An 11,414-nucleotide genomic window follows, 5' to 3' on the forward strand; every position below is an offset into this window, starting at 1 on the left:
CCACTTAAATTTATGAATAGTACTTCTCTAGGGGGATAGTCTTATTCTGAAATGCATAAATATTTTCCAAGCAGGTATTTTATGTATTTATTTATTTAGCCAAATAGATTTCATTGCAATCATGTGTGTAGATGTGACATGTAAGTCAATACTTAAAAACATGCTTGTGTGTTCCAAGAAAACAAAACTTTTTGAATGCTAAAATATTGTTTTGGGAGTTCAACAGAATTTTCACTAAAGCATTTTTTTTCTTTTAAATAATTTTTACAGGTTGAAAATGTTTTTAATAGTTAAAATATTATAGATATGAAATATTGCCTTTTATGGTTTTTAGAACTTACCACCATCTGACATATTACGTTTTACATTATGTATCTTTTTGACCCTACTAAAAAATATATTCCCTAAAAGCAGAGAGTTCTCACTGCTTTGTTCACTGCTGTATTCTAACACCTATAATAATACCTGGCACATAGTAGGCAAAAACTTAAAAAGCAGAAAACAAAAACTAACTCATTGAATGTGTGTTAGACACTCAGTCATGTCTGACTCTTTGCAATCCCAGGGACTGTAGCCCACCAGGCTCCTCTGTCCGTGGGATACTCCAGGCAAGAATACTGGAGTGGGTTGCCATGGCCTCCTCCAAGGGATCTTCCTAACCCAGAGATCCAACCTGGGTCTCCCACACTGCAGACAGATCCTTTATCATCCGAGCCACTAGGGAAGCCCAAATTTATTGAATAAAGATATATAATTTCTGAAGTACATCTTTAAAGAGTAGGACAATACCAATTATTAGAATTGTCATAAAAATCATTCTCTGAGAATTTCACAAGCAAGCAGCAGAATAAAAATATAAATTGCAAATGAATAAATACAAGATTATTACATAGATTCCTCTCATCTCTGACTCTGACTGACCAAGAAATTAAGGTAAAAAACAGGTTTAAAACTATCTCAAGAGACAGGAAGTAGAATAACTGTTGCAAGGGATTGGGCTAAGTGGGAAATTAGTGTTTAACTGGTACAGAGGTTTCAGTTTGGGGATGATGAAAAATTTGGGAGTGGATTGCAATAATGACTGCATGACAATATGAATGTGCTTAATGTCATTAAAACGTACATTTAAAAAATGTTTAAAAGCGTAAATTTTGTTGTTTATTTTAGCATCATTTTTTAAACCTTATCTCAAATAAAAACACTTTAGCTATAATTTTTGACCAAAAAAATAAAAAAACCATACATAATGTTTTGATCTGTATCTGCATGGACTTTGATTTCTTTCCCTCTGGTTTTTGTTCTTCCCTTCTGTCACTATCTTTTTCGAAGGCAGACTCTATTTAGAATAAACTTAATTACATTTTGAATTATCTGCTGTCTTCTTAGTATATTAGTCTATAGTGGTTCTCAAAAGATGGTCTTTGAAAAAGCAGCATCAGCTTCATTTGTGAACTTACTTTAGAAATATAAATTCTTAGACCTCATTGAAGGCCTAAGTGAGTCAGAAATTTTGAAGTAGGACTCACAATCCATGTTTTAACAAGCCCTTCAGGCACTTATGGTGAACACTTTTAGGTCTGAGGTGGTGCAATGGTAAAGAATTCACCAGCCAATGCAGGAGATGTAGGAGATGCAGGTTCGATCCCTGGTTTGGGAAGATCCCCTGGAGAAGGAAATGGCAACCCACTCCAGTATTCTTGCCTCAGAAATCCCTTGGACAGAGGAGCCTGGTGGGCTATAGTGCATGGGATCCCAAGAGTCTGACACAACTAAGCACTCACGGTCTTACTACAGCATGTGTGGTCTTAATGTAATACTTACCCAAGAGATTTTACGTCCAGTTTCTATCCAAGGGATGATCAGAATAAATCAGTCTTTGAATATTATTTTCCCCACAAAGCCAATACCTCTTTTTTCTAAGATGTGACATATAAAATGGAAAACTGTAGAATTTAGAATAGACTATTTAAAAAAGCAAATCTGTTGATAGATTTGCCAACACAGTATGTGGAAGACATCTGTGAGATGCATCAGAAGACCTTTAATCTTCCAAACCTCCGAGATAAAGTTTTACTCTTGTGAAAGCAGTTTATGTGCTCCCCCCACAAAATAATAATATGTATATATATTAAAGAGCGGGCTTAAAATAAGACTTAGAGGTTATGAACTGAAAATATCCTCCCTTAGAAAGCAATCCGTTTGAGTTTTGTGTGTAAATCACAATTACAAACAGAAATCAGAAAGATGCATGATAGTACACTTTGTCCCCCCATCCCCACTACAATATTATTTATCTGCTCTATGTTACTTACCACATGTAACGGTGCACATCCCAAATTCTACTTCTTTGACTATCGTCTTATTTGAAACTAAAAATAAATGCAAAAATACATTATTTAATCATAGGGAAACTTTTCTAAGTGAAAAACTCTTACTTGGAGATGGAGGATATAAGCACTGATCATATGGGAAGCAGATATTTAAAAAATTATATAAAATCAGAAAAGCAATGCCATTACTAGTACATCTTCTATTACTGTTTAAATGAAAAGACAGCTAAACCTTTAAAGAATTAAATTAGGAAATAACTTACAAAGATTTATATTTAAACCTGTACATCATTTTTAAAATAATGCTTTTCATCAGTTTAATATATGGTGAGTTAAAAGTTATATAGAAGGTCAGAAAAATTACACACACAAAAAAGCCTGCCAATTATAGGGCCCAATTTTTTCTATTTTCTACTTTCCAAAAAATTTTGAGTGTATTATTTCTATCCAAAAAGAAACCTTCATGCTAAGTATTCATTAAAATTATGTTATAAATTGGTTCTACTCATTCTCAGGTTAAGATGGTAAGTTAGTCCTAAGAATTTATTTCAACATTTTATTTAGCAGGGTAATCAAGGAATTTACAAGTATTTGAGTAGTTAAAAATTACTGGTTTTAAATCTCATGTTTCTCTTTTTCTAATTGTTCCGCAATTTGACATGAATTCTACTAGCTGTATATAATCAATTCTTGCTAACTCAGATTAGGACTAAAATCTCAATAAAAATAAATATTAAATGAGGTGCTAGAAAGTAATTTTTAAAAGGCATGATGTAGGTGAGGCAACATTTATTATGTGGGAAAATGCATCAAAATTGGAGTCCAAATTGCTAATTCTACCACTAATTAGCTATTCCGAGTTTGCACAAATTCCTTAAACTGAGTCAGGCCTAATTAACCCCTGTGTAAAATTTGGAAAGGAGAACCTATATCACTGATATTATTGTAAGAATTAAATGTGATAACGTATATGCAAGCATTCTGTATATCATTTAGCCTTCTAAACATGCCTAAGATATAACCTCACCCCCACTTCATTCATTCATTTTGTAATTACTAATTTTATGTAAGTCTAGGATTTTTTCCATTTTGATTATTATAATTTTTCATAAACACTTCTATACTTACAAGCACCAAATACAGTGCCTTGAATATACAGTAAACTAATTTATACTTGATGAATATACAAGTAAATTAATATTGACTTTGTGAAATTGGACTATCACGATGATCGATTCTGCATTGACATTTTTGCTTGAAATGCTTGGATACGTTCTGCTGGTACATTCAGTTCAGTTCAGTTGCTCAGTCGTGACCAACTCTTTGCAACGCCATGAATCGCAGCACGCCAGGCCTCCCTATCCATCACCAACTCCCGGAGTTCACTCAGACTCACGTCCATCGAGTCAGACATGCCATCCAGCCATCTCATCCTCTGTTGTCCCCTTCTCCCCCTGCCCTCAATCCCTCCCAGCATCAGAGTCTTTTCCAATGAGCCAACTCTTCGCACGAGGTAGCCAAAGTACTGGAGTTTCAGCTTCAGCATCATTCCCTCCAAAGAAATCCCAGGGCTGATCTCCTTCAGAATGGACTGGTTGGATCTCCTTGAAGTCCTAGGGACTCTCAAGAGTCTTCTCCAACACCACAGTTCAAAAGCATCAATTCTTCGTCGCTCAGCCTTCTTCACAGTCCAACTCTCACATCCATACATGACCACAGGAAAAACCATAGCCTTGACTAGACAGACCTTTGTTGGCAAAGTAATGTCTCTGCTTTTCAATATGCTATCTAGGTTGGTCATAACTTTCCTTCCAAGGAGTAAGTGTCTTTTAATTTCATGGCTGCAGTCACCATCTGCAGTGATTTTGGAGCCCCAAAAAATAAAGTCTGACACTGTTTCCACTGTTTCCCCATCTATTTCCCATGAAGTACTGGTACATTAGGAAATACAAATTAAAAGCCAAATCTTAAAAACAGAAAACAAGAGTATGCAAATGAGTACTAGACTACCTTAAATATAACCTCTTTCAAAAACAATAATTAATCAGCTCTGCTATGCTACTTTAGGAAAGTTGCTAATACTTAAGTACTTCTAGCTTAGAAAAAAATGAGATTCAGTCTAATAGTCTCTGAAGTTCCTTTTGCCTTTGTTTATTGAATGTCCAGTAGGGCATTCAATGACTTTCTTTTTTGGTGGAAATCCTATAGCAGTGGGTCTGGGAAATTTTATGTATCCTGACTTGCGTGGTATTTGTCAAAATTTCCCATTATATACCTGTGAATAAAAAGTATGGTCAGTTAAGTTTCCTGTGTAACTTGTTAAACAGTAAGATCCACTGAAGCTAACTGATTGGTTGGTGTCATGTGTTATCAGTGATCTGTCACAGAACTCTGTCCTGTTCAACATTTTTATGAATGATTTGGAAAATACTGATACCATGCTGACTGAATCTGGGGATCATGCAAAACTAGGAAGAACAAAAAAAAATTTGAAGATAAATCTGGATTTAAAACTGACAGGGTGGAATAATGGGCAAATCTAACAAAAGGAAATGTCAGAGGATTAAAAACTTCTGCACATACAGCTGAAAAGTCAACTGTTCCCAAAATACTATACAGGCTATCTTAATTGATAAAACAGGTGAAAATGAGTGAAGAGTTCACCAGAAGTCAAGAGAGTGATAAAGCTTTCCTAAAAATCTACTGAGTCTTTGACCATGCAGATAAAAGCTTGGCATCCACAATGATGTAGATATTGATCCTGATCTTTTTTGTTCTGGCCAGATCCTAAAATGTTCTCTTCAATTTTGCACAGCACACTGTAACTGTTGGTATACACCATCAAAAATCAATTTTAATTTTTGAGGCAACTTTCTCAGTCTGTTTTTAGTTTTTCTATATTTTGAAACATTTTGTTATTTTATCATCCATAATGATAGACTTCATTATTGCTCATCAATTATTCCCAACTGTATTTAAAAAGAAAAGACTAAATAAAATGGAAGAATGGTGGGGCTGTCTGGGAAAGATGACATAACTGTGAAATAAATCACAGCTATTACATCATCCTTTGTTTTCTTGCTACTCTGTCCAGTGTATTGTATAATCTCTCAGGAAGATATAAAAGAAGTCTAAAGGCACCTTTCTCGTAGTCTATTTTCAGCTTTCATTGGACAGAGTTGAGATTTTTGAATTTTTCTTTTTTTTTTTTCTATAATGGCAGAGAAGAAAAGTGGCAGAGGAATACCACTCACAGTTATTGGATGAATTAGAAGATAAACGGAAAGAGATAGCAACACTTTAGATGCTAATAGTGAAATTGACTCCATAAGCAAAATGAGAGATGGTATCTTAAGTAAATATTCTAGATGAATTTTCTCTTCACTCAAGAATCAGTGAATGAATATTATATTTTGAAGGATGAGAAGGATATATGTTATTCTCATCTAGTTGGTCTTTCAACAGGAAGAACTTGATTCTAAAATGTTTTGGGAAAATAAGCCAGACCATATTATTTTGTTAAAAAGGATATGGAGAGTATTCTTTTTAGATTTATAAACGCCAATTAGAATGATTAGTCCAATGAATTTTATTCATTTCTACATAATCTGTTTTCTTTTATCACCTTTATATACACACCTGCCATCATGATTTGTTCATTTACAAGTCTTATCAAGTAAATGCTGGGAAAGAATACTCTCCATATCTTTGAAACTATGGAACAAACAAGATGGCAGTCTTCTTTTGAACAAAATATGTGCCTTCACAGATTTCAAAAGTACTGTGTTTTGGCAATGCAAGTGCAAAAAGAAACCAAAGTAATGATAAAACTAGAATCTGTTAGGGATGTACTTGAAATCTGGAATCAGAATTTACAAAATGGATACATTCCAGATTCATGCATAACAGCTGATGAGCATTCAGCTGCATTCAGAGTACTTTGCCCAATTAAGGTATGTATTTCTTCAAAACCAAGAAATATAGAATAAAAATTTGGAGCTTTCCAGGTTTAAATTCTTATTATTACAAACAACTTATAATCTCAAATAAGTTGTTTTCACTATCCCTTTACTCTTACGTTTGCAAGTTATTTGTAAATACCTTAAGCTTTATATATATACATAAATAATGATCATTGCTTTTACTGGTCTGCTGAGGGTTAAAAGGGACTTTGCTAAATTTTAATTAATGATTCTGGAAATTTTTAGATCTCAGAATCTTGGATTAAGTTCTGGATTCTCATTCTCCCCAGAAAAAAAATAGCTGCACATAGAATTGTATATATTAAATGGTACAAGGGCACCCTGAAGTTCAGAGGATGAAACAGAGAAACTGAGAGAATAACTAGCCTACATTTGAAGTGAAATCTAAGGCCTTATAACTCCATCACCTGCCTACACTCTAGCATTTTACAACTATCCCTTAACCAGTTTAATATTGTTAACTCAATTACTTTCAAAACAAAAGCAACTATGCTTCAGAATGTTCTTTTCTACCCTAGTCCTCTTTTCACATTTCCAAAGTAGAGGACCTCTCCAAGCTCTCTTCAGTTCAGTTCAGTTCAGTTGCTCAGTCGTGACCGACTCTTTGTGACCCCATGAATGGCAGCACGCCAGGCCTCCCTGTCCATCACCATCTCCTGGAGTTCACTCAGACTCACGTCCATCGAGTCAGTGATGCCATCCAGCCATCTCATCCTCTGTCGTCCCCTTCTCCTCCTGCCCCCAATCCCTCCCAGCATCAGTCTTTTCCAATGAGTCAACTCTTCGCATGAGGTGGCCAAAGTACTGGAGTTTCAGCTTGAGCATCATTCCTTCCAAAGAAATCCCAGGGCTGATCTCCTTTAGAATGGACTGGTTGGATCTCCTTGCAGTCCAAGGCACTCTCAAGAGTCTTCTCCAACACCACAGTTCAAAAGCATCAATTCTTTGGCGCTCAGCCTTCTTCACAGTCCAACTCTCACATCCATACATGACCACTGAAAAAACCATAGCCTTGACTAGATGGACCTTTGTTGGCAAAGCAATGTCTCTGCTTTTCAATATGCTATCTAGGTCGGTCATAAATTCCTTCCAAGGAGTAAGCGTCTTTTAATTTCATGGCTGCAGTCACCATCTGCAGTGATTTTGGAGCCCAGAAAAATAAAGTCTGACACTGTTTCCACTGTTTCCCCATCTATTTCCCATGAAGTGATGGGATCAGATGCCATGATCTTCGTTTTCTCAATGTTGAGCTTTAAGCCAACTTTTTCACTCTCCACTTTCACTTTCATCAAGAGGCTTTTTAGTTCCTCTTCACTTTCTGCCATAAGGGTGGTGTCACCTGCATATCTGAGGTTATTGATATTTCTCCTGGCAATCCTGATTCCACCTTGTGTTTCTTCCAGTCCAGCATTTCTCATGATGTACTCTGCATATAAGTTAAATAAGCAGGGTGACAATATACAGCCTTGACATACTCCTTTTCCTATTTGGAACCTGTCTGTTGTTCCATGTCCAGTTCTAACTGTTGCTTCCTGATCTGCATACAGATTTCTCAAGAGGCAGGTCAGGTGGTCTGGTATTCCCATCTCTTTCAGAATTTTCCACAGTTTATTGTGATCCACACAGTCAAAGGCTTTGGCATAGTCAATAAAGCAGAAATAGATGTTTTTCTGGAACTCTCTTGTTTTTTCCATGATCCAGCAGATGTTGGCAATTTGATCTCTGGTTCCTCTGCCTTTTCTAAAACCAACTTGAACATCAGGAAGTTCACGGTTCATGTATTGCTTAAACCTAGCTCGGAGAATTTTGAGCATTACTTTACTAGCATGTGAGATGAGTGCAATTGTGCGGTAGTTTGAGCATTCTTTGGCATTGCCTTTCTTTGGGATTGGAATGAAAATGGACCTTTTCCAGTCCTGTGGCCACTGCTGAGTTTTCCAAATTTGCTGGCATACTGAGTACAACAGTTTCACAGCATCATCTTTCAGGATTTGAAACAGCTCAACTGGAATTCCATCACCTCCACTAGCTTTGTTCATAGTGACACTTTCTAAGGCCCACTTGACTTCACATTCCAGGATGTCTGGCTCTAGGTCAGTGATCACACCATTGTGATTATCTGGGTCATGAAGATCTTTTTTGTATAGTTCTTCTGTGTATTCTTGCCACCTCTTCTTAATATCTTCTGCTTTTGTTAGGTCCCTGCCATTTCTGTCCTTTATCGAGCCCATCTTTGCATGAAATGTCCCCTTGCTATCTCTAATTTTCTTGAAGAGATCTCTAGTCTGTCCCATTCTGTTGTTTTCCTCTATTTCTTTGCATTGATCACTGAGGAAGGCTTTCTTATCTCTTCTTGCTCTCTTACATGTAATGTTATCAAGGTAGTGAAAGAAAGTGAAGTCTCTCAGTCATGTCTGACTCTTTGCAACCCCATGGACTGTAGCCCGCCAGGCTCCTCCATCCATGGGATTCTCCAGGCAAGAGTACTGGAGTGGGTTGCCATTTCCTTCTCCAGGGGATCTTCCTGACCCAGGGATCAAACCCAGGTCTCCCGCATTGTAGGCAGACACTACATGTAACGTTATCAAGGTCTGACTCTTTGAGACCCCATGGACATGAGGCTCCTCCATCCATGGCATTTTCTAGGCAAGAGTACTGGAGTGGGTTGCCTTTTCCTTCTCCAGGGAACTTCCCAACCCAGGGATCGAACCCAGGTCTCCCACATTGTAGACAGATGCTTTACCGTCTGAGCCACTAGGGAAGTCTCCAGCTCAAACCTCAATTACACCATTAACCTCAGATAGTCAATTTCTTTATGTCACTGAGGGTCACTGTCATAAGGATATAAAAGAATGACTGATAAATACATCATCTACTTGATATGTAGAGGAGACAGGAGACTGCCAAGGATATTAAAAAGAATCTCAACTGGGTCATTTATAGAGGGAAGAAATCATTCTCCTGTAGATGACTGCAAACCTGCAACTGACCTTTTACCTACCAGCATGTGAGCTAACTAATCAATATCCCAGCTTATCAAGTTTTATTGTCTAATGAGTCAGGAGAATAAGGCAAATTTATGTATCAAATATAGGCTAGTCTTCTTTCGTTAAAATGTATATCACTTAACAAAGCTTCTAGTTGGATCCCTTGATAGGTGTTTTCTACTGCCACCCTTCCTTTGTGATTCGAAGTTTTTTGTTTTGTTTTGTGTGTTTGTGTGTGATTCGAAGTTGAATTTAAAACACCATCACACTGCAGAGGGGCTGCATGAAACTAACAGAGCTGGGCTCTGGGCTATTCTGTCAGCACCTTGATCTATCTAGATGTGTCACAGTGAAGGGCATTTGGAATTCCCTTGAGTTCCAATCCAAAGGGCAAATGTGAAAAGGAAGACTTCAGGCAATCTGCACTTAAAAAACAAAACAAAACAAAACAAAACTACAGAGGGAAAGTCCCTGGTGACTCAGATGGTAAGGACTCCGCCTGTAATGCAGGAGAGGAGACCTGAGTTCTATCCCTAGAGCAAGAAGATGCCCTGGAGAGGGAAATGACAACCTACTCCAGTATTCTTGCCTGGAGAATTCCATGGACAGAGGAGTCTGGTGGGCTACAGTTCATGGAGTCGCAAAGAGTTGGACACGACTGAGCAACACACACACACACACACACACACACACACACACACACACACGGGAAAGAAAATCGTAACTGCAAGTGAGCGGAAGGTTACTTTGTGACTCCTACCCTTAGAAAATTAAGCATCTATTCCCTTGTCCAGAGCAATATTTAGCAATATTTCTGTAGCAATTTCTATACATACGCTTGTGTATATTGCTGAGGTTTTGGAGAATTAGCGCATTCTTTTTTGCAGGGCCATTAAGTTTGCAATAATGTATACATTCAGGGCTGCTTTCGAGAAAGCTTTCAAGAGTTAACAGACGTTAACTTGTGTAATTCTCATCTTCCTCAAAAAGCAGGGAAGGCTTTGCCTTCAACAGGTGCCTCTGGGTCCCCGCCAAAGAACCTCTCACCCTCACTATCATCCTCGGCCTCAGCCTGGGGCTCATTCTCCGTCTCGCTGTCATTCTCGGGCTCCTCATCGCCCTCAGGTTCGCCCTCGCCTTCGCGGGCCAAGCTGGGATCTTGGATCGCGGTGACGTTGATCCCGCACGTTGACTGGAGGCCCGCCAGGAGCAGCCAGCCGACTGTCAGCAGCAGCCTAGCAGAGCAGCCCGCGCCCCTAGATTTCATGGTTCTAGGCCTGGACGGCTGCCCAAGGCGCAGTAGCAGCCGCCCGCTCCTGACGAGAGGTACGTAAAAGAGAGGAGCCGCCAGATTCCGAACGTCTGCACCGTGCCCCGGCAACCATTGGGGCGTCACGGGTTGTCAGCATCTCACACAGCCCATAGAACACGCGCAAGGCCTCCAGCATGGCGCCCCGTGGGCCACTTCCGATGGCACTCGGGCCCCGCCCCACCGGTTCCGGAGTTCCAGGACGTGCTGCCTCACTGGGCGGAGCCACGCCCTCACTCTTCCTCAGTTAGTAAGCTTTGCCAAGTGCCCTGGGTGACTTTTCTTACTGTGTGTAGATTTGAAAGGTGATGTCTCCTCTCTAAACCAGACTCACTAGAACCCTCGAGTATGCTCCCTGTGACTTGGCTTCAGACTCCTTATGCACAGTATCCAATTCAGTGTGTATCAAGAATGATTCATCTTGTTAAGCCTTGTCAAGTAGGTTGCCCCAAACTTCATCAGTATCAGCAGGCGAGGCTTGATTTGTAGAGGATATAGGGGCTACACTTTCACACTCTGATCCGAACACTGTTGTTAATGCACCTCAAGCATGTACTCACGTTTTAAGATTTTGTGCAGTGCTGTCAGCTCCACATGGGACTTCACTGAGCTAGAATGCCAGGAAAGGAGGGGAGGGGAGGATGCAAGTATTGTCAAACTAGTTTTGTCCATCCTGTATTTGGAGAGCTGATGTTTTGGGAGCCAAATATCGGACTTAACCTTTGTTCTTGTGAATGTCTGTCTTTGTGCTTTTGGCCTATTTTTAAAATCTCGTTGGGATTCTTTTAGGAGCTGATTTTGTTAC

General features: G+C 38.8%; 1 protein-coding gene across 1 annotated transcript in view; it reads right to left on the minus strand.

Moving 5' to 3' along the window:
- Positions 1 to 10,785, minus strand: part of SPACA1 (sperm acrosome associated 1) — a 30,642-nt gene extending 19,857 nt beyond the window's left edge. Inside the window, exons 1-2 of the mRNA XM_086317781.1 lie at positions 10,348 to 10,785; positions 2,313 to 2,369 (exon numbers count right to left, since the gene is read on the minus strand). Coding sequence (XP_086173907.1) covers positions 2,313 to 2,369; positions 10,348 to 10,567 — 277 coding nt within the window. The 5' untranslated portion in view covers positions 10,568 to 10,785. The remainder of the gene's footprint in view (positions 1 to 2,312; positions 2,370 to 10,347) is intronic.
- Between the last annotated feature and the right edge of the window lie 629 nt (positions 10,786 to 11,414).

The sequence above is a fragment of the Bos grunniens genome, chromosome 9 (genome assembly GCF_055505025.1).
Source record: "Bos grunniens cultivar Pamir isolate PY7600 chromosome 9, Bosgru_T2T1.0, whole genome shotgun sequence".
Taxonomy (NCBI): domain Eukaryota; kingdom Metazoa; phylum Chordata; class Mammalia; order Artiodactyla; family Bovidae; genus Bos; species Bos grunniens.